At 61.0% G+C, this 27,834-nt stretch overlaps 1 protein-coding gene across 1 annotated transcript; it reads left to right on the forward strand.

Moving 5' to 3' along the window:
* Positions 1 to 2,243: 2,243 nt before the first annotated feature.
* On the forward strand, positions 2,244 to 27,369 carry LOC117653529 (the record flags this gene model as incomplete). The annotated part of the gene is given in 5 exon segments (XM_034399263.1): positions 2,244 to 2,354; positions 14,026 to 14,155; positions 15,870 to 15,955; positions 16,055 to 16,150; positions 27,307 to 27,369. Coding segments are annotated over 5 exon segments (450 nt in total), but the record flags the coding sequence as incomplete, so codon positions are not given.
* Positions 27,370 to 27,834: the final 465 nt, after the last annotated feature.

The raw sequence follows: 27,834 nt of genomic DNA on the forward strand, positions 1-27,834 counted from the left end.
CCGGCACGCCAGCGCCGCAGGACGAAGTCGAACCGATTTAGTCCGAGGCTTACGCTCGCCGCCACCGCCGCCCGAAATTCACAACTTGAGTGCCTCAAGTTTTACCGTTGGTTGAGCTCTCATTACTCAGCTAGCTGCTCCGGCGCCGAGCAGCAGTAGCAGCACCGCGCTGTCTAAAATTGGAGCGCCACACATTGTATGAGATGATGAATGGAACGTGGAGCAGCAAGGCCGCTCCGTGTTTTTGTTTTGTTTTTCCGCGGCCGCGCTGTCGGTCAGAGCGTCAGACCGTTAGATACTCAGGCACGGCGGATCTCTCACACGGCATGCTGATGTGGTTGTGCGGTGCTCGCCCCTGCAGACTGATCCCGAGAGTCGTTTTCGTCGCTCCGTCTCTCTCGCACTCATGAAGCGTCCCGTGTGGGTGCGAGAGAGACAGAGCGACGACAGGCCCGGTGGGCTTGTCTGCCTCCTCGCCGCGCGCCTCGCCGCGTGTTTGCATCCGAGTGAAAACAACTCTGCGGCGGCCCGCTCTGCCTATAACGCCCACCCACCAGAGCCGCACAGTGGGCCAGAAGACCGGTGGAGGCGGCCGAAACTCTAGACGCGTTTTGAGCTCCGGAGTCGCTAAACAGGACTCGAAACGAACGTGTGATCCCACCAATGGATTCCTCGTTCGGGGAGCAATCCATTGGTGGGGTCACACGTTCGGTTCGAGTCCGATTTAGTGACTCTGGTGCTCAAAACGCGTCTAAATTTTTGTCCGCCTCCCTCCGCCGGTCTTCTGGCCCACTGTGTGCCGCCCACCTTGAAGGTGCCAGCTACTCCCCCTATGCCGCTTCCGTGGCCAAAGTTGGCCAAAATGTAGACGGATGTCTAAAAGTTCTAAAAGTCCTGACCTTGGACGACCGCTGCGTGCAAGTGTTGCAAATCGTTCTCCCTAAAGCGTGTGGGTGGTCTGAACATCCTTCTCTTATACGCCCTACTCCTCCCTCCGGTATGCGAATTGCAACACTCGTTTATGCGAGCAGTGGCGCAGCAAATTCGGTCAACATGCAGACGGATGTCTGGAAGTTGTTGTTTCTGCCTGACTTTGGGGCGGCCGCCATCTGGATCGTCCAGCCGAGATTTCCCCGATTCCATAAAGCAGCTCGCCGCTTCTCCTCCTGCTCGTGGTGGTCCTGGTCTTGGTCCTGGTCGTCCCGGAGGCCGAGAGGGGCCGTGGCCGGCAAGACGGGGCCGAGACCAAGGGCCCAGGCCAAGGGCCCAGGGCCGCGGGGCGGCTATCGGACTCATGCACAATGAATGATACGCTGAGTGGAAACGCGTCCCGGGGCGGCCTTCTTCGTGTGTGGTGTGTGTGTGTGTGTGTGTGTGTGTGTGTGTGTGTGTGTGTGTGTGTGTGTGTGCGCGCGCGGCGCGCGCGCGCGTGCGTGCCCGTGCCTCTGGAGGTGGAGAAGAAGGCTGCCCTCGCGGACGCGGGCTGTGTTGGGGTGGGGCGGAACGGGCAAGCGGCCGTTCCTTGCGTTCCTCTCAACAAAGAAAAAAAAAAGTTTATATCCCTCCAGGAGCGGCGGCCGTAATATCACGCTGGTTTATTTAAGGGCATCGACGGATACCTGGGAGCCCTTAATGGAAAACAATGCGAGGCGATGGGCCAAGGGCTGGGCTGGGCTGGGCCAAGGGCTGGGCTGGGCTGGCGAGGCGAGGCCCGGAGGGTGAAATGAAATTTCCGTTAAAATACGCTGCTCCCACGCGCCGCTCTCCGCGGGGCGGCGTGCGTGTGTTCGGCGTGCTTGTGAATGTGTGTGTGTGTGTGGGTGAGTGTTTACTCGCTTGCGCTCGTGTGTGTGTGTGTGTACGTATGTGTGTGTTTGTGGCCAACAGGCCTTACTGCTGCAGGCATGGCAGTGCCCAGTCCCCAGGCAAGTCCAGCTTTAGCATCCCCTGGGAAATTTTCGCCATTTTTCTCGACCTTCGCGGTTAGCCCGTGCCGTGCCGTGCGGTGCCGGCCGCGAGCGTTGCAGCCGATCTCTTCCTTGTTTGTTCGCCCTTTTCCTCTCTTTCTCGCTCGACCACAGGGCAGCGGTTTTCTCTCTCTCTTCGACGAGCGGACGCCGCACTGGGCCGCACGCGACAACTAATGCTGTGCTTGTGTCGTTCCAGGACAGACCTTGGGGCCCTCTGCCCACCCTGCCGGCTCCCCAGGCGGCCGTGGGGGTGGAGGGTGGGCGGCGAGGCGGGCGGGGCCTGGCGGGCCGTGCAGCCCGCGCGCCGACATGGCCCTGTTGCAGTCATGCTGCTGCTGGCACTCCCTGCGCAAGGGCAGCTACGCCAGCGCCGTCTACACCATGGTAAGTGCGGGTGGAGCGGCATGCGTCCCGACTGGTACTTACAGTGTGGCCGAGGCCGGGCCAAGGTCGGCCAAGGTCGGCCAAGGTCGTGGCGTCGTGGTGCTGCACTGTGCTGGACGCCATGTGGCCGTGGTGGAGGCCGTGGGCTTGTCCGAGGCCATGTGGCCGAGGCCGAGGGCTTGTCCGAGGCCATGGTGCCCGCCGGGACCTCGCCCTGGCCGTGGCCGTGCTGCTGTCTCAGACAGCGTGTGTAGTGCTAATGGCTTAATGGCGGGTCACAATGAGGCGAGTAAAGAGACAAAGCCGGCGAGGGAGCCCGCCCCGCCACGGCAGCGTTCATGCCGCGGTACGCCAAGAGAGAAGGGCGAGCTGCTACACGTTAAAAGCCCCGCTTGCTGTGCTCGTCCTGCTTGTCCTGCTTGTCCTGCCGAGTGCTGCGGTCGGGGCGCACCGCGGCGGAGCCCGAGTAAAAATAGAAGGCTGCAGAAAGGCTGACGCACGGCTGACGCATGGCTGTATGGACCGTTTTTTGGCTGTATGCATGGCTGCCATGGCTGCGTTGCAGCCATGTCGCAGCCATAGCGACATCCTGGACTTGCAGCCATCCACGCTGCAGTGGCTGGTCTGGCTGTTTCACGGAGCGCTTTGGCTGTGAAACGCTTCAGAAGCTGCGCACAGAAGCCTTTTGGCTGCCCTAAGCAGCCTATAAACGCTGCCACTCACAGCCAACTTAGCTGCAATGGCTGTAGGCTGCGCGTCGCAGCGTGTTGGCTGCTGGCGCCAGCCGGGCCGTGGCTAGACGTTACAGCCATGTAGGCTGCCACGGCTGTAGGCTGCGCGTAGCAGCGTGTTGGCTGCTGGCGCCAGCCGGGCCGCGGCTGGATTTTACAGCCACGCGGGCTGCAATGGCTGTAGGCTGCGCACTGCGCGTCGCAGCGCGCTGGCTGCTAGCGACAGCCTGGCCGCGGCTGCACTTAACAGCCACGCAGGCTGCAATGGCTGTAGGCTGCGCGTCGCAGCGTGTTGGCTGTCGGATGCAGCCGGGCTACGGCAGGACTAAACAGCCATGTAGGCTGCAATGGCTGTAGGCTACGGATTGCAGCATGGTGGATGCTGGCGGTATTCAGGCAACGGTCGAATTCCTTGATTAAAGGGCTATAAAAAATAGAAAAAAATAGACTGGGTGCGTGGTATGCTGATATTTGAGTTGAATACGTTAACATACATAAGCCATGCAAGTTTCGTAAAAATCGGGAAACTTTTTTGTTATCTTTGATATCTCGGGAACGGTAAGTCCTACATGAAATTACTTAGCAGATTTGGATCCGGAACGGTGTTCGGACCCTAGAAAATCTACAAAGGGCTCCATAGAACTTCAAAGGGCGTAACAGGGACCCTCAAAGGTCCTCATGGGGACCTTCATGAACTAAGGAGTGAAGCCTAGTAGCGATATGGATGCTGCCGATGGCATCCACGAGGCTGCAGGATGCGGCCGAGATGTGGCTCTGACCCGCAGCTTCATAGCTGCCGGGGGCAGCGTGGGCCGGGCGAAAGAAGGCTTCCTGGAGCATCCTGAAGGCTGCGGGGTGCAGCCTACAGCAGCGCCTCACAGCCTCCAGGCTTCCGGGGACAGCGTGGCCCGGGCGAAGGAAGGCTGCCTGGGGCATCCTGAAGGCTGCGGGGTGCAGTCTGGAGCAGTGCCTCGCAGCCTCGTGGCTGCTGGAGGCAGCGTGGCTCGCGAAGGAAGGCTGTCTGGCGCATCCTGAAGGCTACGGGGTGCAGCCTAGAGCAGCGGGGGCAGCGCTGACTGGGCTCCAAAGGGACACTTCAGTGGCTGGCAGGTGCAGCCAGAGACGCTGCACCGGCTGCGGATGGCTGTATTTTGGCTGACGTATGTCCGAATACAGCCAATGTCTGCAGCCATCCGAGTTCCATCCGCGCGTTGTAAGCAACCTGGAGGGAGCCAGCCTGCAGCCAATCTGCAGCCTATAATTTTCTCTCGGGAGACCCGACGAAGCGAGGCGCCTCGCAGCCTCGCAGCACGCCCGGCGCGGCGGCGCGGTGGCACCCTCCACTCCACGGGGAGGGTCGCGCGGGTCGCGGCGTCGGCCCGGGCTGCCAGCTCCAGTGGTCGAGTTGGAAACGACGCGACACAACGCGCCGAACCACCAGCCAGTGAATATGTATTACCGGGGCCCTCGTCACGACGGGCGGGGCGGGGCGGGGCCGCGATGAGTGAGATGCTGAGGGCCTGTGCCGCGCTGTGCCGCCGGGATTCGGGTCACCCACCCTCGAGGAGACACTCGCACAGATTGATCGCGGCTATATTTCCCTCATGCAAATCCGGGTCCCGGCCTTCCCGGCCTTCCCGGCCCGCGCCTGACAGCCCCCCCCCCCTACCCGAGCGAACCCATTCCGTTGTTGGTCACCGCCACCAGGGCCTCTATGACGTGCTCTGCGGCGGGGCCGAGCAGGGCCTGGCGGGGCCAGGCGGGACAGGCCCCCGCCGCCCCGCCGAGGTTGGTCGGGCGCCGGCACACTCTCAGCTCAGACGGCCGGGTCCGCGACGCACAGTGGGCCAGAAGACCGGCGCAGGCGGCCAAAACTCTAGACGCCTTTTAAGCTCCACAGTCGCTACCTAGGACTCGAACCGAGCGTGTGACCCCACCAATGGATTCCTCGCTTGGAGAGCAATCCATTGGTGGGGTCACACGTTCGGTTCGAGTCCGATTCAGCGACTCTGGAGCTCAAAACGCGTCCGGGATTTCGACCGCCTGCGCCGGTCTTCCGGCCCACTGTGCGACGGACAGACAGACAGCTCGGCGAGCGGCGCCACTCCGCGCCTCCGCGCTTCCGCCTCGCTGTTTCGACGCTGTTTTGATTTGGCGTCGTCGCTCGGCGTCGCCCTCGGCGTCGCCCTCGGTCTCGCGCTGCAACCCGCCGTCCGCAAATACCGGCGCCGCCGACCGCAATAAACACGCCGCGCGGCGAGTAGAAGTGCAAACGCGCTCGGCGCGCTCGTCAGAAAGCGCGCCAAACCGATCCTCCCCGCGCCAATTTCTTACCCGCCGGCCGACCCGTTTCCATCAGCTTATTTTCTTTTCCTTTTGATACCCTTTGCATTTCTTAAAACTCCGTAACGGCTTCCCTCCCTCATCTTCCCCCGTCCCCCGGCCTCCCCCTCCTCCCCCCGAGCCGCGTATCGCCCCTAAAAAGCCGGAAAGGGCTTCACGGGGGGAGCGCGCAATCTATCAGTGGCGGCCCGTGATCTAGGGAAAATCTCCGCCTCCCCCTCCCCCTCCCCCTCCCCATCCCCCTCCCCCTCCCCCTCCCCCTCGCACCCCCCACCCCACCCCTCGCCGTAACAAGCAGCGCGGCTGCACGGAGTGATAACAAAGGCCGCCAGGCTCGCCTGGGCGGCCCTTACGTCTAATTTCGCGGCTTCGCGGCTGGCTCGGGGATTTGGCCGCGAAGAGACGCGACGCATGGAAGCAAAAACTACTGGCGCGTCGCGCGCAGTCGCAGCGCGTTTTCGTTATCGGCAGTTCCGCGTCGCGGGTGGCCCCGCTGGCTCGGCCGGGCTCGGCCCGTATCGACAGTTTGGCTCGAATAAACGTATCCCTCCTATTTCTCCGTCGATGTGCAATGGCCTGTAACGCGACGTGTCTCCGGTCAAAGCGCCCCGTCTTGTTGGCCGCCTCACTGCCACTCAAGGCCAATGCCATGCCTCACCCTCTCCCGGAGCCCCGAGTCGGCGGGGCGGAGAGTCGGCCGGACAAACTCCAGCGCGTCTCCATTCGGACCTCATTTCCCATGACGGCTGGACGCGGGGGACCTCGACGGGGACGTGCATGCTGGGGCTGGACAGCCATGACGGCCACAGGACAGACAGGACCTCAGTCCAGGGTAGTACAAAGGACTGTCTCATCTGCCTTACGCCGGCTGGTCACACCTTTTGTTAGGCAGGCCACTGCTTTTTTTAGGCAGACTACATCTTCTAGGCAGGCCACTGCTTTTGTTAGGTAGGCCTCTTAACCCAGCGGTTCTCAACCTTTCTCGGCTCACGACCCCAAATTTGTAGCCAAAAATTTCCGCGACCCCCAGGAAAAGTTTCGCGACCCCACGAGACCCCTCCTTTAGCATGCCACTGCGTTTGATCCGAGGCGGGCATTTTGCTCCCTCAACGGGCAATTGGTCTTTGGACCTTCCTTTAGCATGCCTCTGTTACGAAGTGCGATTATCAGTCTTAGTTTGGGAGCAGTATTGTCTCAAAGTTGGCCAAAACGCTCAGAAATGTCTTTAAAAAATCATGTTTTGGGTCGATTTTAAGCAGCCACTGCGTCTGATCCAAGGCGGGCATTTTGCTCCCTCAACGGGCAATTGTTCCTTGGACCTTCCTTTAGCATGCCTCTGTTACGGAGTGCGATTATCAGTCTTAGTTTGGGAGCAGTATTGTCTCAAAGTTGGCCAAAACGCTCAGAAATGTCTTTAAAAAATCATGTTTTGGGTCGATTTTAAGCAGCCACTGCGTCTGATCCAAGGCGGGCATTTTGCTCCCTCAACGGGCAATTGGTCTTTGGACCTTCCTTTAGCATGCCTCTATTACGGAGTGCGATTATCAGTCTTAGTTTGAGAGCAGTATTGTCTCAAAGTTGGCCAAAACGCTCAGAAATGTCTTTAAAAAATCATGTTTTGGGTCGATTTTAAGCAGCCACTGCGTCTGATCCAAGGCGGGCATTTTGCTCCCTCAACGGGCAATTGGTCTTTGGACCTTCCTTTAGCATGCCTCTGTTACGGAGTGCGATTATCAGTCTTAGTTTGGGAGCAGTATTGTCTCAAAGTTGGCCAAAACGCTCAGAAATGTCTTTAAAAAATCATGTTTTGGGTCGATTTTAAGCAGCCACTGCGTCTGATCCAAGGCGGGCATTTTGCTCCCTCAACGGGCAATTGTTCCTTGGACCTTCCTTTAGCATGCCTCTGTTACGGAATGCGATTATCAGTCTTAGTTTGGGAGCAGTATTGTCTCAAAGTTGACCAAAACGGGCACAACGATTTTTCAAAGACATTTCTGAGCGTTTCGGCCAACTTTGAGACAATACTGCTCCCAAACTAAGACTGATAATCACACTCCGTAACAAAGGCATGCTAAAAGAAAGTCCAAAGACCAATTGCCTGTTGAGGGAGCAAAATGCCCGCCTTGGATCAGACGCAGTGGCTGCTTAAAATCGACCCAAAACATGATTTTTTAAAGACATTTCTGAGCGTTTTGGCCAACTTTGAGACAATACTGCTCCCAAACTAAGACTGATAATCGCACTCCGTAACAGAGGCATGCTAAAGGAAGGTCCAAAGACCAATTGCCCGTTGAGGGAGCAAAATGCCCGCCTCGGATCAGACGCAGTGGCTGCTTAAAATCGGCCCAAAACACGACCCCAGCTACCTCGCCGCGACGCCTTAAAATTTTTTCGCGACCCCACTTGGGGTCGCGACCCTAAGGTTAAGAACCACTGTCTCAACCCAATCCCGCCCCTTGTATATTCGAAGGAATTCGAAACAAAGATCAAAATTTGCTCGATTTGACGTAACATTTTTTGCAGTGAGGGCCCGGGGCCACCTTTCACGAGAGCTGCTCGTACGGCGAAGTTGTCGCCGCGCCCCGCCCGGCTGTCCGACTGTCGCGACGCGAGTCTCCCGGGGACGAGCGAGCGTCCACCCTCCTTGTGCGTGAACGTGAATCCGAAGGGGGACAAGTTTCCCAGTTGGCTGAATCTCGCGGAAGGCGGCGCGACGGCGAGCGTCTCCGAGAATGAAGCGGATGAAATGGCGCCCCCGGGGGACGGAGCGGGCGGGGCGCGGCGGGCGGGGCGGGGCGGGGCGGGGCGGGGCGGGGCGGGGCGGGGCGGGGTGGGGCGGGGTAAGGCGCCCGGAAAAACAGGTCGTGAACAAGACTGGCCGAAAGGTTCTGGGCGGAGGACTCCCTCGCTCAGGCGCCCCGCAGAGCCCGGCAGCGAGCCAGATGATCCTTTGAGGCGGCGCGGGCAGGTCTTCCTCCCCGGAGTACGCAAATAGGGAAGGACTCGAATAGGACCCAGATGACCAATGGGATGTCCTTGATGCGAGGAATAGATTGGTTGGTGCACTCTAAATGTCTTGCGGTGGAAGGTTGCACCAACATATTCTGGTGAAGATTTTCTCCATAACATGGAGAAATTTCGACAAAATATCTATAACGTACAAATGAATTTTCAATGGCAAGTCACAAGATCAGCTGCACCACCCCCACAATACCGATAGTTTTCATCGTGGTAAAATGGAGAGTCTTTACGATACGACTTTTAAAGTGTGCTATCGTCCAGAGTCCCCGTTTGAGTAGCGAGTATTTGAGTCGCGTCCGCCCAATCTGGCGTAATCCCGCCTCCTGGCTGCCAACGAGGCGGCACGGATTCGCCCTGATTAGCAACTGCATCCTGCCGCTAATGGAAGTGCGTTGCCGCGTTGCCGCGTTGCCGTGGCAACAAAGCCTCATGCTTGGTGATTAATTACGGCTGTACAATGCAGTGTGTCGCCCCGTCCTTGTCGCTCCGCGGCGGCCGGCGGGACGCCCCGTGGGTGGGAGAGAGACAGAGCGATGCGAAACGCCGCGTCGTGTCGCGGCATCGCGGCAGGGCGGCACTGCTCGCACACGGGGTCCAGGGGGAAAAAGCTGAGTGGGAGAGAGATAGAACTTACTGGGAAATCCGGCCGCTGCAGCGTTTGTGAAGCTCCGAAAACTGCACTGTCAAACACATGACGACCTGTCAAGAACAACAAACACTCCCCTCACACACACGCAGACAAAGTCTCTCTGTCCGTCGGGCAGCCACGCGCACAGCGGTGGGAGTGGTTTTATTTGAACCCGCGGCGAAGGCATGTTTTGCTGGCAGTTAATGAACTCCGCCCTGCCCTGCGCTGCCGGCGCTGCCTGCACCGAGGCCAGCGCCTCCGCTGCACCTGGGTCAGGTTAGCTTACCTTGGCTTTAGTTACTCTGCTGCGCTGATGAGTTTTTTCCCGGCCCACGCTGACGGCGTCCCGCGCCCCCCTTATTAAATCCTTCCACTTTTTCACCGGTAAAAAAACAAAAACAAGGAAAAAACGGCCCGTGTCAGGTTTAGGTCCGAGTTAATCCGGGCACCGCCAAAACACTTGTAGGATATTTGCGGATTCCGGCCAGGGCGTAATGGTGCGGCTTCACGCCGTGCTCGAGGAGAAGGGGAAGTGGAGTACCGCGCGCCGCGCCGCGCCGCGAGGAAAATAATGGAGCCTGACTTTTGGGGCTGCTTAAGTGACACCGCGTCTCTGCAGTGAGCGATGCCCGCCCGCCTCCGTGCAGTACTTCTTGTGCTGCTCGACGACGACTAGAACGACGAGGACGACGCCGCGGCCCGTCGCACGGCAGTCGCCCTCCAGTTGAATATCATTTGTCAGCAGGTCCAGAGGCATCGCGCGTCCCGCCCCTCCCCTCGGACTCCCCGCCCGCCCAGCCCGGCCCAGCCCGGCCAGAGTAAAAGCATATTGCCTGCGCGCGGCGGAGGGGAGGGGGCATCCGTGCCTGGAATTATCACTTTACGAGGGAACGCGGCCCGGCCGTGCACACTCCTCTGTGTCGCCGTGCCGCCCCGCGGCGCCCCGCCGTGTTCGGCGTGTTTTAATTTGCCAGAAAGCTACTTTCCCGCGTTCCCTCCCCGCCGCCTGGCTGCCGGTGCACACTCGCGGGGCCTCATCGACGAAAGCGTTATTTCCATTCTGTATTTCCGCTCTCCGCGCCGATTTCGTTGCCCCCGCGGCCCTGCGCGGCACCGCGCGGCCCGGCCGGTGCCTCGCCTTGTCTCGCCTTGTTCTCCTCCGCTCGGCTTAAGTCGCGATCGGCTTGTCCGTGGAAGGACGCGCAACCTGCTCGCCCTTCAGCATAAATTTCCGCGCAGAAGCATTTTTTCTCGCCGCAAAGCCCCCTCATCCCCCTCCTGCCGCTGCTTCCCCGCCTCCCGCGGCGGCGCCGTGCCCGCGCCGTGCTATTCTTCAGGCCCGGAGCCTGGAGCCTGATTCCGAGAGTCGTTCTCGTCGCTCTGTCTCTCTCGCACCTGTCGGGGCGAACCATGAGTGCGAGAGAGACAGAGCGATGCTGGGCATCGCTCGGCTGGAGCCCGCCGAGCAAAATGGCGGCGGAAACGAAGAACCCGTACCGCACCTCGCCCGGCTCGTCGCCGCCTGCGCCGCGCGGCGAAAAGCAGCGCGACCGTTATTCGATTTCCTCTTCCTTCCTCGATTCCCCGCGCACGCAGCCGCCTTCGCCACGGCCTCCGCCACGGCCTCCGCCACGGCCTCCGCCACGGCCTCCGCCACGGCCTTCGCCCGGTCGGTCAGCACCACCTTGCCGCGGGCCGCCGCCGCGCAGCCTGGACACGTTACTTGTTCCATGAGGCTGATGGATGTGCTCGCGGCGCCCAGACAACGTCGTCATCCAATTCTCCGTCGCACAAAGAACAGAAAAAGTCACAAGGCCCTGCCTGCCCTGCGGGGTGACGACGCTGCGACGTCGCCGAGCCAGTCTGGCCAAAGCGCCTGCGTTGCCGGGGGTAGGCAACCCCGGCGACAGCCGTGCGTCAGGCTGGCCTGCCTTCCAGGCGCTCCCGGTCGCGCCAGGCCGCCAGCCCCGCCAAGCCACATGCAGGGCGTTCCATTAGTCTCCCGCTAAGCAGCGCTAAGCCTCAAGCAGCCACCGAAGTGTCAGCTCAGCCTAACCCGACCCGGGGCGCACCGTGGCAGGGCGTGGCAGGGCGTGCGGCGGTCGCCGGGTCTCCGCAGGGCGACAGACGTGTAATTAGCCGATCTGGCACCGCGCTTCGCCGCACCTGGGCGCCCCGCCACGCCCCACCCCGCCACGCCCCACAGCCCGCACCGCGAGAATGGCGCAAGGGCGTTGTGCTCTCGATTTAGAGCCCATTCATCTGGGCGCGCCGCGGTGGAGACGCGATGGGAATGGTCCGGCCGCAGCCCTTCCAGCTTGGGCTTCCAGAGCTTGGGGCGCTTTTTCCCCTGCCTGAAACTTTGGAGAAGTAGGTAGGGATCGGATTGGTCCGGGCTGCGGCCTGCCCTCGTGTTCGTCGGATCAGAGCGCCAGCTTTGTTCCACAGAAATACACGCCAAAAATAAAATTAGGACTAGGAGAGGAGAACCGAGTGGTTCCCTACCCTAACCACTCGGCCTGTCTACCCCACAGGTGTCCTCTTCCTCCTCCAGACCCTCGCCACAGAACAGCCCTGCACTTCACGCCAAGTACGCGCCTTTCCATGATTCGTCCTTGAAAAGCAACTCCGGCTTTTGCGCCCATGCCGCCTGCCGCCTCCTATTGTGATGTGGCTTACCCCTCCGCGCCCCACCCCGCTCACTACTCCATTCTCCGCAACTTGGCCCGTTTGCTCTAGAGAACAAGCTAACTAGGGCCCGGCCGGGGCCCGCCCTGGAGCCCGCCCCACACCTAGGGTGCCGTCGGGCCGCTGCACAGTGGGCCAGAAGACCGGTGGAGGCGGTCAAAATCCCGAACGGGTTTTGAGCGCCAGAGTCGCAAAATGGGACTTAAATCGAACGAGTGACCCCACCAGTGGCTTGCTTTCCGAACGAGGAATCCATTGGTGACGTCACACGTTCGGTTTAGCGACTCTGGAGCTCAAAACGTGTTGACCGCCTGCGCCGCCGGTCTTCTGGCACACTGTGGGCCGTGCCACCGAGCCGCTTTGGCGTGGACGTGGCTGGAATGTAGGGACGGCCGGCCCAGAAGACATCCAGGGGTGTAAGATCGGATTGCCAGCCAATCTATCCCCCACCCCCTTTCCGCGGGCCGGGCCGCTCCGGGCGGAACGCGCGGCGGTGCTTGCCGGAGTGGGTCGAGGCTTTGAACGGGACGGTGGGGTGGCCCAGGTCTCGGCCCAGGTCTCGGCCCAGGTTGCCGAACTAACAGGCGGTCCAAACAGGTACTGACAGCGCCACGCTCCCCGCCGCCTTCGCCGAGGCCCTCGCCCTAAACTCGCCCTCACACCCCGACGCCCTCTCGCCCTCACTCGGCGAGGCCGGGCGAGGCCGGGCGAGGCCGCCATCCCCGGGGACGGTGTTAGTGCACCTCCGGGAACCGCGGGGCACCGGCAGTCGGCGCGTCAACAAACGCGTCGCCGGCAGCGCGCCAAAAAACAACAACAAAAAATTCCCGCGGGAACAAATAATGACGACCGGGTTTCGTCCCGTTTTGCCATCCTTCCTCATGGCGTTGATGTCGGGCTGGTAATGAACTCTCTCGGCGCCACCCTCCGGCCTGGACAACGGCAAAAAAGGAAACGGTGGCTATGAAAAATTCAATGCGGTGCGCGGAAAGTCGAACGTGAGTACTGCGTAGTACGAGCGCTCCCCCGCCGGGACTCCTTTGCGATTCACGACCATGTTTTGGCCACACGTTTCGTTTCCCGGCCGGGCCGGCTGCTGGTGGGCTGCAGACTGAGTCGTTTTCGTCGCTCTGTCTCTCTATACGGGACGCCCCGTGAGTGCGAGAGGGACAGAGCGACGAAAACGACTCTCGGAATCTGTCTGCTGGTGTGGGCTGGGCAGGCCCCACCCCACGAAGTAACGAGTAACATTTATTTTAAAAGAACGATTGGGTCAGCAGCGAAGCCCCCCCGCCCCCATTTGTCTCACGGCCCATTCCGGTCAGCAAGTTGAGCGTCGCGCCGCCATCCATTCTGCAGCCTCCGCGTCAGCACTGTCAGCGGGCTGCCCTTGGGGCTGCCGCCGCACGGCGCCCCCTTCGCTCCGTCTCTCTCGCTCTCGCGGCGCGTCCCGGACGGGTGCGAGAGAGACGGAGAGAGGGCCGGCCGGAGCCACTCGCCGGGATGGCCGAGTTATAGCGTGTCTAGGAGCGCCCCATCAGCCTCGGAATTACAAACGAAAGGGGAGGACAAGAAAGAGATCCTTTCCGGGGGGGCTGGCAGCTGGCAGTAGTCGAACCCGGGACTGCATGCAGTGGCGTGGCGCCGAAGCCACTGTAATGGCGACTCATGCCGCCCCTGGGATACGCGCGCGCGCGCGCGTGTGTGTGTGTGTGTGTGTGTGTGTGTCTGTCTGTCTGTCTGTCTGTAGGTAGGTGTGTGGGTGTGTGTGTGTAGTGTGTGTGTGTGTGTGTGTGTGTGTGTCTGTAGGTGTGTGTGTGTGTGTGTGTGTGTGTGCCTGTAGGTAGGTGTGTGTGTGTGTGTGGTGTGTGTGTGTGTCTGTAGGTGTGTGTGTGTGTGTGTGTGTGTGTCTGTAGGTGTGTGTGTGTGTGTAGGTGTGTGTGTGTGTGTGTGTCCGCGCGGGCCGTCCCCAGGGATCAAACTTGGTCCTGGGCGCAGGGTGCGGGGTGCGGGGTGCGGGGCGGACGTCTCTCAGGGTCGAGGACACCGAGGACACGCACCGCGTGACGAGCTTGGCAATAATGCACAATGGAGCGCGCGCGGCGGCAACGGCGAGTACCGCGGCGACGCGGGTAAATGCGCCCCGTTTTCCCGCCAAAACGACGAGAAATGCCAGAAAAACAAAGACGCCGCGCTGTGCCGCGCGGTGCGGTGCTGCGACGCCATGTTGACGCCCAACCCGACACGCTTCTGCCCGCAGGCGTACTTCAGCCTCACGCTGCTCATCACGGGCGTGGCCCTGCACGAGGACCGCCAGGTGCTGGGCGGCATGGAGAACAACACGGAGCCCTACAACAGCAGCATCATCGAGGTCGAGTCCACCACGACCAGTGAGTACACTTCAAAGTAGAGCCCTTTCACCAACGCGGTGAGCACGGCGTGCTGTGGGCCAGGAGACCGGTGGAGGCGGCCAAAACTTAAGACGCGATTTGGACGCCAGAGTCGCCAAATATGACTAGAACTGAACGTGTGACCCCAACATATTCCTCTTCCGGAGAGCAATCCGTTGGTGGGGTCACACACACGTCCGGTTTGAGTCCCATTTCGTGACTCTGGAGCTAAAAACCCGTCCGCGATCTTGGCCAGCCATCTGGCCCAGTGTGTGACGAGGCGCAGAGCGTGTTGCCTGCCCCGCCGTCCGCGGGCGCTCCGTCGAGATGCGCGAACACGCGAACACGCGAACACGCCGGCAGAGGCAGGGAGCGTCGGGCACACCGTGAGGGTGCGAGGGAGAAGGCGACGCCCTGCTCGCCCTGCTCGCTGCAGCGTTTCCCTCGACGCCCTTCATAATGGAAGGCGACTTAAGGACGACTAAAGACCCGTAATATTGAACACCGTAAATTTCGCCGACGCGCGAACCTGTGTACAGTACAGCCCCTGGCTCGGCGTGGCGTGGCGGGGCGTGGCGTGGCGGTGCTGTGCTGCTGGCCTCGCTGCAAACTTCTCTCGGACTCCTCTCCTTCGGGGCGGCGCGGGTCGTCCCTGTTGTAGCGCACCGAGAGCGCGCCTTCGCCTCCAATTAAATATGACCGAGCTGCAAAGTCCTCGTTACAAATAAATGGAACGACTTTCGCGCCGAGAGGGCGGGGGGTGCGGCCCCGCAAGGACCCGGCCTCTGGAGTCACTGGAACCCACTGGAATCCTCTGGAGTCACTGGAACCCACTGGAATCCTCTGGAATCACTGGAGTCGCTCGCTGGAGCGCACTGCTTAGGCGCATCCCAGCCGTCTTGCTTTGCTGGTGTTTCCCTCCGCGGTTCCCCCCCCCCCCCCTCCCCTCTCTGTGCTGCGCGGTGCGTGGCGGCGGTGCCAGGCCCGACCAGCAGACGAGGGTCGTTTTCGCCGATCTGTCTCTCTCGCACCTACACGGCGCGCCCCATGAGTGCGAGAGAGACAGCGCGACCAAAACGACTCCTCGGAATCAGTCTGCTGATGGGCCACCCCGAAAGAGAGAAAGAAAGAAGGCACAGCGCGCAGGCCTCGGCGCGGCCAGGCTGGAAGGCAAGGCTGGAAGGCAAGGCTATTACAGCTACGCGAGCTTTTGTTAATTTAAGGGCCCTGGCAGCCTTCTCCGACGCGGACGAACGCGGCGCACCGCCATGTCAGATTGGCCGCGTCGTTGCGAGACTGTACACTGTAACTTCCAGTCGACTTGGCCGTCGGACTCGCTGTCGTTCCGACGCGTTTTCGGAATGGCGCGCCGTCACAACTCGCTCGCCCTCCCGTCTCGCCGCGCACGGCGTTCGGTCCTCGTCAATGATTTGCGCCTCGGATAATATTTCGCTCTCCGCCCAGCAGACTGATTCCGCGAGTCGTCGTCTCTCTCGGACCTGTACGGGACGCCCCATGAGTGCGAGAGAGACAGGGCGACAGAAACGACTTTCGGAATCAGTCTTCGCGGTCTCTCTCCGCGAAGTAGACAGCGTCCGAACCGCCTTTTTCATTCACGACACTACGACACTGCTACGTTTTCATTTCTTAAAAAAAGAAAAAAAGACACCTGTTGAGGGTCGTTCACAATTTTCCGTTTTTATTTGCCTCCCAGGTACCATGGTGTTCAACATCCTGGTGACGTCGTGCTCGGTCCTGGGCCTCATGTCGTGCACGCTGCTGGTGTACGGCATCTACAGCGTGAGTACCACCCGCCGCCGGCATAACCAACCATGCTTCTGACCAACACACGCAAAAACAGAAGAGCGTCATTTTCCAATTTGCCGCTGGTGTGCGCAGGATACGAGGCAGCTGCTGGTGCCGTGGATCGCCGTGGTGGTCTTCGCCTCCGTGGTGGACGTGGCGCACATCGTGTACCTCATCTGCCTCGAGCTGGTGAGAGAAACAGAGAGAGAGAGAGAGAGAGAGAGAGAGAGAGAGAGAGGGGGGGGGGGCGGTGCCGCCCCTTTTACTCATGCATGGCTGCCACAGCCTTTTTCCGGCCGGACCGGGCCGGACCTCGGCTCGGCCTGGCCTGCGGTTCCCTCGCCGCAAAAATTCGCCTCGGAACGGAACCAATATTTAGCGGCCTTCGGTGGCCTTCGGTCTCGGCTCGGCCTCGGCGCAAAGCGGCGGAGGGCGGGCCGCGCTGATTGGGCTGCTCCGCGGGTACCTTGGTGGTGGGGTGGGGGGCTCGCCTTTTTCGCTTCTCTTTCCCCCGCAGCGGACAATCGGGCCAGAAGAAAAGGAAATGAGGGAAGGCGGCATGGGAACACACCGCCGCGCGAGGCGGGCGGACGTCCGGCCGCCGGGTCGGCACGGGTCGCGTCGGGTCGGCGTAAGGGTCGGGTCGGGTCGCCGCGGCCCTGAAGCAGTTACCCTGAGCTGTCCAGGACCCGCCACCGTGTTTTACTTATCTTCCCGGATGATGATCTCGTGGGAGGCCAAGACTGACGAAGACTGACACTGGATCTTCCCGCACTTAAATACCGGGAAACTTTGAGCGCGTTCCTTCCCGGGGGCAGGCGGGACGAAGGGAGGCGAGGGCGTGCCGGCGCGGCGGATGCGGGGCTTATCGGCGGGCAAGTGTCCGAAGTGGGCGAGGTGTCCGCCCTGCGGCCGGCGGCCCGATTACGAACACGGCTTCTGTCTCTCTCGCACTCACGGGGCGCCGGGCGTGTGAGGACGGGTGCGGGTGAGACGGAGCGACGCGAAGCGCCTACGGTTCGGAGCCCTGCCAGCTGCCGGTCCAGCGACCACGGCCTGAAAAAAAAGAAAGAACACCGCTAGTGAGATTAGCCATTTTAGCCCGCCACCCGCTGCTACCCGTGAGGCGCGTGAGGACGCCCCGCCCCAGCCTGAGGGGCTGCAGCGTGCTGCAGGGCGGTGCTGCGCCGACGTTGGCCTTGGAGTCCACGGCAATAACGCGGTGTGCCCGCGCGCGTGTGTGTGTGTGTGTGTGTGTGTGTGTGTGTGCCTCTATGTGTGTGTGCGTGAAAGTAAGTCTTCCGAGAGGAGAGCCACGCGCCGCGCCCATCCGTCTCCATTGCCGTGGGTGGCCGACGTGCAGGGCTGCAGGGACCCCGACGTGCGGGGCGCGGCGGCGCGGCGTGCGGCCGCGTGCGGCCCCATCTACCTACGCCACTACACCGCCACGCCGCGGCCCTCGGCGGCCCTGGCTTGGTTGGCGGCCCTTCGGCCGCGCTGCCGCGCTGCAAGGGGCTGTCCGCAAACAACCTAACGGATTTACGGTGGGCCCTTAAACGGGTCACGCGTGCAGGGGGTCGAATCCGAACGGTGGCGGCGTCGCTCGGTGTCCCTCCGACCGCTACGAAACGCCCCGCGAGAGGAGAGAAAGAAAGAGAGAGAGCGAGGCGGGACGCGCGGGACGCAGCCGCTGGGTCACGCCCCTAGTGGCGCTAGTGCCGCTAGTGCCTCGTCGCTAATGCAATTCCCCTCGTTACTTTTGCCGCGGGCCTCCCGGACCATCACGCGCGCACTTGCCGGGGCGAGGAGGGAAAAAATAAAACAACATGAAAGCACTCTCCGTCTCCGTCTTGCGCGACAGCAGAGGCAAAATGAAGGCGGACTTGCGGGGAGTGCCGAGCTAACACGCTCAGCGGGTAATCATTCGCGAATTTGCTGGTGGGGTCGTACCAGAATATTGCAGAATACCTGAAGAGTAATACGAGTTGGAATGCCACGGCGCGGTCGCGGCTCGTACATTTAATTTTTGGAGTGAATGCCCTCTCGCCGCCGTCGCGCACTTCGTCACCTGTTTGCTCAGCCCGGCTTAGCCGCTTTAGGCATTTTATGCGGCCGCCCCCGCCGCCCCCGCCGCCCCCGCCGCCCCCGCCGCCCCCGCCGCCCCCGCCGCCCCCGCCGCCCCCGCCGCCCCCGCCGCCCCCGCCGCCCCCCGCCGCCCCTGCACACATCAGTGGCGGGCGGCCCGCGTGCGAGCCGCACTCACGTAAAAGATGGGCGCGGGGCGGGCGGGGAGCTCACCTCGTTAGACGGGGAGGGGAGGACCAGGGCGTCGACAGGGTCCTTGGCCTGCCCCCGCGCGTGGCGCCGGCCCCTGCAGACTGATTCCGTCGCCCTGTCTCTCTCGCACGTACACGGGACGCCCCGCGAGGCGAGGGAGACAGAGCGACGAAAACGCCTCTCGGAATCAGTCTGCAGGTAGACCGCGCGACGGGCCGCATAAAAACACAATATGAGTGGTCGCCGCTTTATCATTTGCTCTGCACTCGTCGCTGGATCCTGGCTCGGCTCGCGGGGGGCGGCGCAGGCGGAGGGAGGCGGGGAACCACAGCAGGGGTCGCCGCCGTCGCTTCGCGGGGTTTCAATATGTGGGGGCGCGCGCCGCAGCAGTTGTCAGCCTATGGGGAGGCAGCAGACTGATTCCGAGAGTTGTTTTCGTCGCTCTGTCTCTCTCGCATTCATAAGGACGTCCCATGAGTGCGAGAGAAGCAGAGCAACGTAAACGTTTCTCGGAATCAGTCTGCAGGCGCGGGGCGCGGAGCGCGGAGACAGGGAGACAGCGGTGGAGCGCGCGGCGGGGCGTGCCTGTCGAGGCAGGCCGCCCGGAAAGCGAGATATGCATGCAATATGCCCGTTTTCTCCGTTTTCTCCGCCGGATCATAATTCTCCGCCACTTGTGTCAATATGTCACCCCGGCCGGCAAGACCCGCTCCGGAAAGCCGCGACACAGACAGCCACAGAGCGCACAGCCTCCGGGGCCGCGCCGGGGCCGCCGGGCCAGCGGCAGACTGGTTCCGGGAGTCGTCTTCGTCGCTCTGTCTCTCTCGCACGCCTGTGGCGTCGCGCATGGGTGCGAGAGAGACAGAGCGACGGACAGGGCTTGCCGCCATGTCACCGCGCTGCCGCGCCCCTCGTGGCCATGCATGCCCGCGGCGTGCACGTCGTTCCGCAGAGTGGCGGCGGTGGCGGCGCCGTCTGCCCCCGGCAACATGAAAAATGGAGAATGGAGGGACGCCGGGATTCACCCTCACCCCTCCTCTCCCCGCGGAACAAGAAAAATAAATTAAAATGATGCCACTCTGTTGCGCGGTGTGTGCTTTTAATAATGGTCATGATGAAAATAAAAGGAAAAAAGTTTGCAAATGATTAATGCTTGCTTGCTGATGACGGTGCCGTACCTGCTCTGCCCGGTTGGCCGTCCGGCCGTCGGCCGGGCCACACGGCACAGGGCCATACGGCAGTTGGCCAAGCCGAATAATCGCATTATCGGTCGCTCAAAGGCCAGCCGGGCCCGCGCCTCGCCTCACCCCCTGCCGTACCTTTCCTTCCGTGGGGCACTCCCCGCCAAGGGCCTGGCCCAGCCAGCCGAATTACTAGCATCTCCCAGACTGTGTTCCGCCGGATTTGCTCCCTCCCCCACCCCCACCCCTTGGCCTTTCTGGGGCTTTCGGCTTTCGGCCTTCGGAGCCCATTGCCCCGTTCGGCGCCTCGGCGTGTTCGCTAGTCCGCGGTCCACACAGCGGCATGGCCCGACATCAAAGCCGGGATATAAACCCGGCCGAAAGAACCAATACCTTCATCTTGGCCGATTCGCCCGCGCGGCCAACTGGCTTACCAAGTGCCACGGCGAATTACAAAAAAAAACGATGAAATTACTTACGATGGGTCCTATGAACAAAGACCGATGTCTTTTGGGTCGCTCGAACAAAGACCGATCTCCTTTGGGTCGCTCGAACAAAGACCGATCTCCATTTCGGCCGTTTCTGCATTCACCGCTTCTTTATCTTGTTGTTCTCGCAACAGACATCCAACTCAAACAATATTTTGAAGGTTTTGTTCCAAACATATTAGAGAATGATTATCTAAAATTCATTAGTGTGGAATCAAAACGTAGAGATTGTTCTGGGACTTCAAAATGAACGCGTTGAGAGGTTAGGAAATGGAGATCGGTCTTTGTTCGAGCGGCCCAAAGGAGATCGGACTTTGTTCGAGCGACCCAAAGGACATCGGTCTTTGTTCATAGGGCCCATACGGCGCCTTCAAACGTCGATTCCGCGGCTTCGGAAGAAGATCCCCCCCCCTGCAACGGCCCCTCTAGCAACTTGCACGCTTGTTTGGAAAAGGGCCATTTCGAATTCAACTAGCAGCGCGACCAACTCCAAGAACTGCGGGGATTCGGGAGGCGAAGGGTTGACGCCGTGGGTGGCCGACGTCGCGCTCGGGACCGTGTGCATGCACGTGTGCCTGCACGGAGTCGCTCTGTCTCTCTCGCACTCGTGGCTCGCCCCGAGCGGGTGCGAGAGAGACAGAGCGAGGAAGCACCGCTCGGCATCGTCCGTCTCGCCGAGCCTAGAGACCTAGAGACTGACGGAGAAGCGCGGGCGCCGATAAGCGCACCAACAGTTTCTCATACTCCTCGCGCGCGGCCGGAGAGCTGTCCCATATTCCGGACAAAATGGCGGCGCACGCACTTAACGGCTGGAGAAGGTTTTTCGGTCACAGCTTCCAAACCGTTCTAGATAGAGGGGTATAGTAAGCGAGCCGATTGTAGGTCTCTGTACAAGCTACAATCGGCTCGCTTACTGTACCACTCTAACTTGAACGGTTTTCGAGCTGTGGCCGAAAAACTGTTCGGTCTGTCTGCTGCGCTCCGCCTGGGTCTCTAGGTCTCTAGCCGAGCCGAGCCGAGCCGGTGGCAGTGCACCTCCCTAATAGAAAACGAAGTCCCTGGATGGCTCCTATTTTGTTCCTCCAAAGTCCACCGGGGATTTCAGGAGATTTGAAGTCCATACTTAGTCCCTGTCAAGTCCCTCCCCCGACCAGGTCCCTCCGAAGTCCCTGATCTGGCAGGATGGTCTGTGAAATCTCTCGCAAGTCCCTGAAAGTAAGCGTATGACCTCTCAATACTTTGACAAATGTATGCACAACACCATGCGTGTAGACACTTGCATGGACTCATATTCGTAATTCACAATGAGTTTCATTCAGTAAAGTTGATTGTGTGCATTGTATGAACGAAATAGGAATAAACCAAATACTGGTCACCTACTGTCAAAGTTATCATGGTAAAAAGCAATGTCTTATTCAAATTTGAATATTGATCATCGTATTATTCTTGTAAATATGCATTTGAGGAGAAAACGGAGGGCACCGTTGCGTTTATCTGCCCTTAAAACCCCCTAGTACAACCATCAACCACGCAAAACTGCAACGGACAGAGCCTTGCGCCTGACTGAGCTCCGGCAGATAGTGGTAGGCAGGCTGACCCGATCCCTCCACGAAGAGCCGGCAGCGTAGTGGATAACGTCTCCTGTCAGTAAGATGAAGACCCAGGGTTCAACTCCGTCCGCCTCTTTTTCTTTTGCCTCCAAAAGAGACTTCGGAGGGATTTCAAGTCCCTTTGAAATCCCTTTTCACCCGAAATCCCTAATCCCTGAAATGCACCATCTAGATACTTCGGAGGGTTTTCAAATAAGGACTACAGAGGGACTTGGCAAAAAAGACTCAAGAGGGACTTCACTTTTCTATTAGGGCTGAGAGCGGACCCGCCAAAGTGTAGTCCGGCCTCTGCGCTGCTGGCCTGCATGCCAGCTCAAGGGCGTTTCGACTCAACATGCGAGAACGGCGGCCCCCCAAAGTAAGCAGGAGTCAATCACCAGAAAGAGCAAGAGAAAGAGAAAAACAGGAAGAGAGAGCAGCGCAGCGTGTTGGCGGCGTCCGTTCCGCTCGGCGAACTTTTCCCCTCTGCATCGTGTGGAATGCTGCTGCTTTTTGCGAAGGGAGGCGGTGCAGCGTGTCCTTTGCAGGCGGTGCCCGGCGGTGCCTTTTGCACGCCCGTTGGGAAGGCTTCGGGCCGTGCAATGGTGCTGCCCAGCCCACCTGCTGCGTGTATTCCGCTTTGTTTATTTTGCCAAACCCGAAGCAGGCGGGAAACCTGAGACACGTCTGCAGTCGTGTTGAGGCGGTTGCGGGGTTCATGAGAGGCTGAGCCACAATGGACTGGAGCTTGACGATGTGCGCAGCCCCGGTCTCTTGAACCCAGCAGGCCGATTCCGAGAGTCGTTTTCGTCGCCGTCTCTCTCGCACTCACGGGGCGTCGCGCATAGGTGCGAGAGAGACGGAGCGACGAAAACGACTCGGAATCAGTCTACACAGCCGCTTACGAGCCCTCCCTGTGCCTCGCCTCGAAACGGCTGCCTCACTCGACTTTCGCGACTGTCTCGAAAATTACCCTGTTCTGCGGTGGCCTAGCGTGTTGGCTTTGTCTCGGAGTAGTTAACCAGCGCCAAGTAAAACAACCCCGGTCTTTCAGTCCGGCAACTTAACATTTTCTGGGAGCGATTGGAGGTTTGCCGAAATGGAGTTTTTGTTACCTGTTGGAAACAATTTTTACCCAATCTGCTGACAAAACTGTAACAAGCTGGAGAAAAATTTGTTACTGGCTGGGTTACAATTTCGTCGCAAAATTTGGTGAGGCGCAAAATTGTTTCCAGCTGGTATAACAAAACATGTCCGCAGACATTAACTGTGCGCTGTGACGCCGATACACTGATGGTTGAACTCCAAACGGTCGTGGGATTCCAAAATTGAGAACGAGACAGGCGGGCTATGTTCGGAATCGCTCTGCCGGGGGGGCTGGCTGTGGAGAGGTGGGACATCACACCGGCCGTGGCCAAGGCCGCAGCCACGGCCGTGAGCGGGTCGGCCGCGGCAGGCTCGTCGCGACCGCGGCACAGTGGGCCAGAAGACCGGTGGAGGCGGCCAAAACTCTCGACGCGTTTTGAGCACCAGAGTCGCTAAATGGGACTCGAACCGAACGTGTGACCCCACCAATGGATTGCTCTCCGAACGAGGAATCCATTGGTGGGGTCACACGTTCGGTTCGAGTCCCATTTAGCGACTCTGGAGCTCAAAACGCGTCTGGAGTTTTGGCCGCCTCCACCGGTCTTCTGGCCCACTGTGCGCGGCGCGCTGTGCTGTGCGTCCCGGTACGGTCCGCCCTGGACCGGCCCGTCGGCCCGTCGCCATAAGCCGCTGCGGCCTGCGATCCGCACCAGAATAGTCCGCGCCGTTCTATTAGCGGTACTCGGCGCAGACCAATTCCGCACACCGTTTCGTCGCTCTGTCTCTCTCGCACCTCTACGACGCGCCCCGTGAGTGCGACAGAGACAGAGCGCCGTGCACCTCCGCCTCGGTTCCGAGTCGGGGTTGAGAAAGCGCCGTCTGCGCGCACGTGCCTGCCGCCTCCCCTTCGTCTCGGGGGTGATCGCCGGGGTAATCAGAACCGCGGCAGATCAACAACGGCCGGTTTAAAACGGTCCCCGCCGACGCTGTGGTCGGCGCCTCGTGCCGCCGCGGGGTGCGTTCACGTCGTTGAAGTCGACGCACGTGGGCGGCGGGGAAGGCGACGCCGTGGGCCGCCACCACCACGACGACAACGTGGAGGAGGAGGAGGACGACGACGACGACGTCGAGGACGACGACGACGTCGAGGACGACGACGACGACAACCTCTTCCAAACAAAGTGCCGAAGTCTCTCGGCGGCGGCACGTGTGGAGGGTGGTGGAGCAGCGCGTGGAGCAGGGCGCAGCGAGCAGCGCGGGCCGCACTTCATATGGATGGCGGCGAGGCCGCTTTGCTTTGAGTTTGGCCCTCACGCGCCGCCCCCTGCTGCCTCCTGGCCTCCTCCCCCGGGGTCGCCACGCCCGCCACGCCCGCCACGCCACCGCGGCGCGACTGCCGGGAAGCCGCTCTTCGTCCTGCCGCGGTTGCCGCCGTCGGCCCCCTCTCGGCGACTTCTCGAGAGACTGACTGCAGAAAGTTGTAATAGCAGTAAAGTGGCCTTCTCGACGGCGCCGGGGGCTGGCGGCGCCGTGGATCCCGTTTGAAGGGGGCGGCCTTACCAACCGCGCTGCTGCATCGCGCACTGCCACGCCCGCCTGATCAAAGCCAAGCAGGGCTCCAAGGACGAGTCGGGACAATGCACGCGCGCAGAGCGGCGCGACGGCGGGGGGCAGTCCTGGCCGAGCTGGCAGCCAGTCTGGGTGACCTGGCTCCGGGAATGTGAGATTGCCTTCACCCGCCCGTCCAGGGACTGACCCCAGGACCTCCAGGGCCTCCAGGGACTGCAGGGGCGGCCTGGAGGCGCTGCGCTGCACCGAGGGGCGACGGGCGGCGCGTCCAGGACGGCGACGTGCGGGGGCCCCGTCCGGCCCCGTCTTGCCAAGTCGGGAAGTTTCCCTCAACAAGTGCCTGTCCGTCCACGGCCCGCTCGGCTCGGCTCGGCCGGCGCGGCTCGGCGCGGCGCCCCCCAGGGGTGGGGGCAAAGTTTCCCGACTGCGATGTGGATACAGGCTGCAGTTTCCGGCTGGCCGGCGTGCCGCTCGGCGTGCCGCTCGGCGTGCCGTTTGCTCGATCCTTCGATCACGGCGGACGGCTGGCGCTGCCTCACGCTGTCTCTCTCACACGTGAACGGAACGCCCCATGAGTGCGAGAGAGACAGAGCAACGAAAACGACTCTCAGTGTGCAGGACGGCCCGTCTGGGAAAGTAACTTTGGCGGCCGGGCGGTGTGGGAGCTACTCCGGGGTCCGTTACGCCCGGCCCGATAAGACACTGTTTGCTTAACGTGCCGTTTTCTACGTCGTTCGCTTTGCCCCTTCTACTTTTGAACTGGTTCGATTTCCGGCGATGTAAAGCGGTCCTGCCTCTCCCTAAAGTGTAGTGTAAATATTTCATTTTTTTTTTTTGGAAGGTCCTAATCTTGATGACCCATTTTATTCGTCTTTTGTTTCGTTTTCTTTTTTGCAACCCGCGTAAACAAAGCTAAGGGATCATAGGACGAATCACGAAAAAAAAAAGACTATTCTAAAACAAGCAGAGCAAACGGACGGCCAAACTAATCGCAGTCGCGACCAACGGCAAGCTTGCCCCACCCCGCCCTGCCCCGCCCCACCCCGCCCTGCTCCACCCTGCCCCGCCCCACCCTGCCCCGCCCGCTTGGCTAATGCAATGCAAAGTTTGCGCAATTTCGGCGATCCGCGCGCTGCGGCGGCGTGGCGGGCGTGGCGGGCAGCAGCGTGCGGCAGCAGCCCTGGCCTTGCCCCGGCAGACTGCTGATCTGATTCCGATCCGGACAGACGTCCGTGATCGGATGAGGATGAGGATGGGGCCGACGGGGGCCTGGCTCGGCGAGCCAAGCCACCCACACTCCACCCCGTCGAGCCGTCCGGAGGGCAGTTCTTATTTCCTTATTTAAATTTTAGAATTTTTCGCTTGCCTAGTGACTTCCCCCTGGCGATAAACTCTGGAGCACCAAGCGGGGGAGGCTCCAAGCCACCGCCAAAGAGTCTCTCCAAGACTCCGACTTGAGCCTCCCCTCTTTTTCCGGTGCCCCTGCCTGCCGTTGCTGTCCGGTGCGGCTCCAGGTTCCAGGCTCATTTGTTTCCGTGCGCGGCGTGCGCGGCCCCCGAGCCCTGGGCTTAACCAACAATAGCGTGTTACGGCATACCGGTCCGCGGCGGGCGTGGCGGCGCGTGGCGGGCTTACAGGGCAGGCAGGCGGGCAGGCAGCCAGGCAGGCAGGCAGCCCCATCTGCGCGATGGCCCGGACGGCTCCGAACCCGCTCGGCCGCTCGGCCCTTTGATCCAGCAGCCGTACGAGTTCCACGAGGTCTTGGAGCTCTTGGAGGTAGGAGCGCGGCGGGCCGGCTGCTGTGTTCCCGCAAAGGGAGAATGGACGAGACTCGGCCTGAGCAGCCCGTCGAGGGGAGCGCCTTTTAGGTGTCTCAATTCCGGGCTGGCCTCAAAAGGTGTCTTAATGGAGATTTTTTTCGTGTTTTTCTTTTTTGCCGAACAAAAAAGACGAATAAGTAATTGAGGAAAAGCTTCCAGTTTCCACTCTCTGGTTTCCACGGCGGGCGGCGTCGCTCCGTCGCCGTCACGGCGAGAGGGATGGCGGTCGGATTGGCTCGGCTCGGGGGACGACGGCGGCGACGTCGGGGAGGACGGGGTGGGTCGGGGGATGCTAGCCATCAATAAGCCGCCGTCCTGATCAACTCCAAGACGGATTAGGCCGCCAGGTGGGGAGTACCTCGGCAGGTAAACAACAGGAAAAACAACAACATGAGCAGAAACAAGAGCAAAACCTGGCATCGTTCCGCGGCGCGACTCCGCGGCTTAGGGCTGCTTTCGCTTCGGCCGCTTTCGGCCCGCGCTTAATTAGGCGTCTTGAGACGATGATGGAGGAACGAGCTCACTGTCGGCGTGGGCGGATGGAGAGTGGGAGGGGGGAGGGGAGGAATGGCTGGTCGCTGATGAAGCCTGGGCCGACGGCGATGTGGGCCTCGACTGTCATTCTCAGAGACCGGGATTATGGAGGAGGGGCCGTTTCATCCCCTTTGACGCTGACCACCCCCCTTTGTGGCCGCGCCGGGGCAGCAGGCCTCCGGGCTATAGGCCTCCGGGCTATAGGCCTCCGGGCTATAGGCCTCCGGGCTATAGGCCTCCGGGCTATAGGCCTCCGGGCTATAGGCCTCCCGGCTATAGGCCTCCGGGCTATAGGCCTCCGGGCTATAGGCCTCCGGGCTATAGGCCTCCGGGCTATAGGCCTCCGGGCTATAGGCCTCCGGGCTATAGGCCTCCGGGCTATAGGCCTCCGGGCTATAGGCCTCCGGGCTATAGGCCTCCGGGCTATAGGCCTCCGGGCTATAGGCCTCCGGGCTATAGGCCTCCGGGCTATAGGCCTCCGGGCTATAGGCCTCCGGGCTATAGGCCTCCGGGCTATAGGCCTCCGGGCTATAGGCCTCCGGGCTATAGGCCTCCGGGCTATAGGCCCCCGGGAAAGCCCTTCGCTCTGCCCTCTTGAGGGAACCCGCGCTGTCCCCGCGGCCGCGGCGTCACACGCGCGCGGCTCTCGAAAAACGAGTGCGTCCTGTTTTGTTGTTTTTTGTTTTGTTCCGGGCAAGGCTTGGCACGGCCCGGCCGCGTCGCCGCGTTGTCGTGACACTGAGCAATGTCCTCGCCGAACTATGAAGCCGCTAACGCGTCTTTTGTTGCTCTGTGTTCCAGAGGAACTTCAACCCGATGACGGCCATCGTCTTCACGCTGGACTTCTTCCTCATCAGCTTCAACGTGAGTATCCAGCGCCCAAGCCTCGTGCAATCCTCCATTCATTCCACTGTGTTCATTCTCTATTTACATTGCCGTGAGGCATTTAGAATTATTTCCAGTAGTGTAGAGATGGAGGCGACCCCTTCCCGTTGCCCAATGCGCCGTGCTGCGCGCTCTCGATCCATAATGTCTTCGCATTATAACAGCGATCCAACCAAAACAGGTGCCTTTCCTTTTATTCTCTATTTCAGGCAGGGGAGGGGAGGGGGAGGAGTCCCGTTACTAGTTGTGCCTGGCTGAAGCGGCCTCCGCCACCCTCCCCTCATTGGCCATTCCTCATTGCCCGGGGCGCGGTCTTGTTTTGCATAATATTTCTACCCGTCCCCCCCCCTCCCCCTCCCCCTGCCCCAGCGCTACCGGTGATTTGGCCCGCCGCCCGGGCGCGGGGTGCGTGGCACTGCGTCGCCACCGCATCACCCTCTCTTT

The sequence above is a fragment of the Thrips palmi genome, unplaced genomic scaffold (assembly GCF_012932325.1).
Source record: "Thrips palmi isolate BJ-2018 unplaced genomic scaffold, TpBJ-2018v1 HiC_scaffold_8, whole genome shotgun sequence".
Classification (NCBI taxonomy): domain Eukaryota; kingdom Metazoa; phylum Arthropoda; class Insecta; order Thysanoptera; family Thripidae; genus Thrips; species Thrips palmi.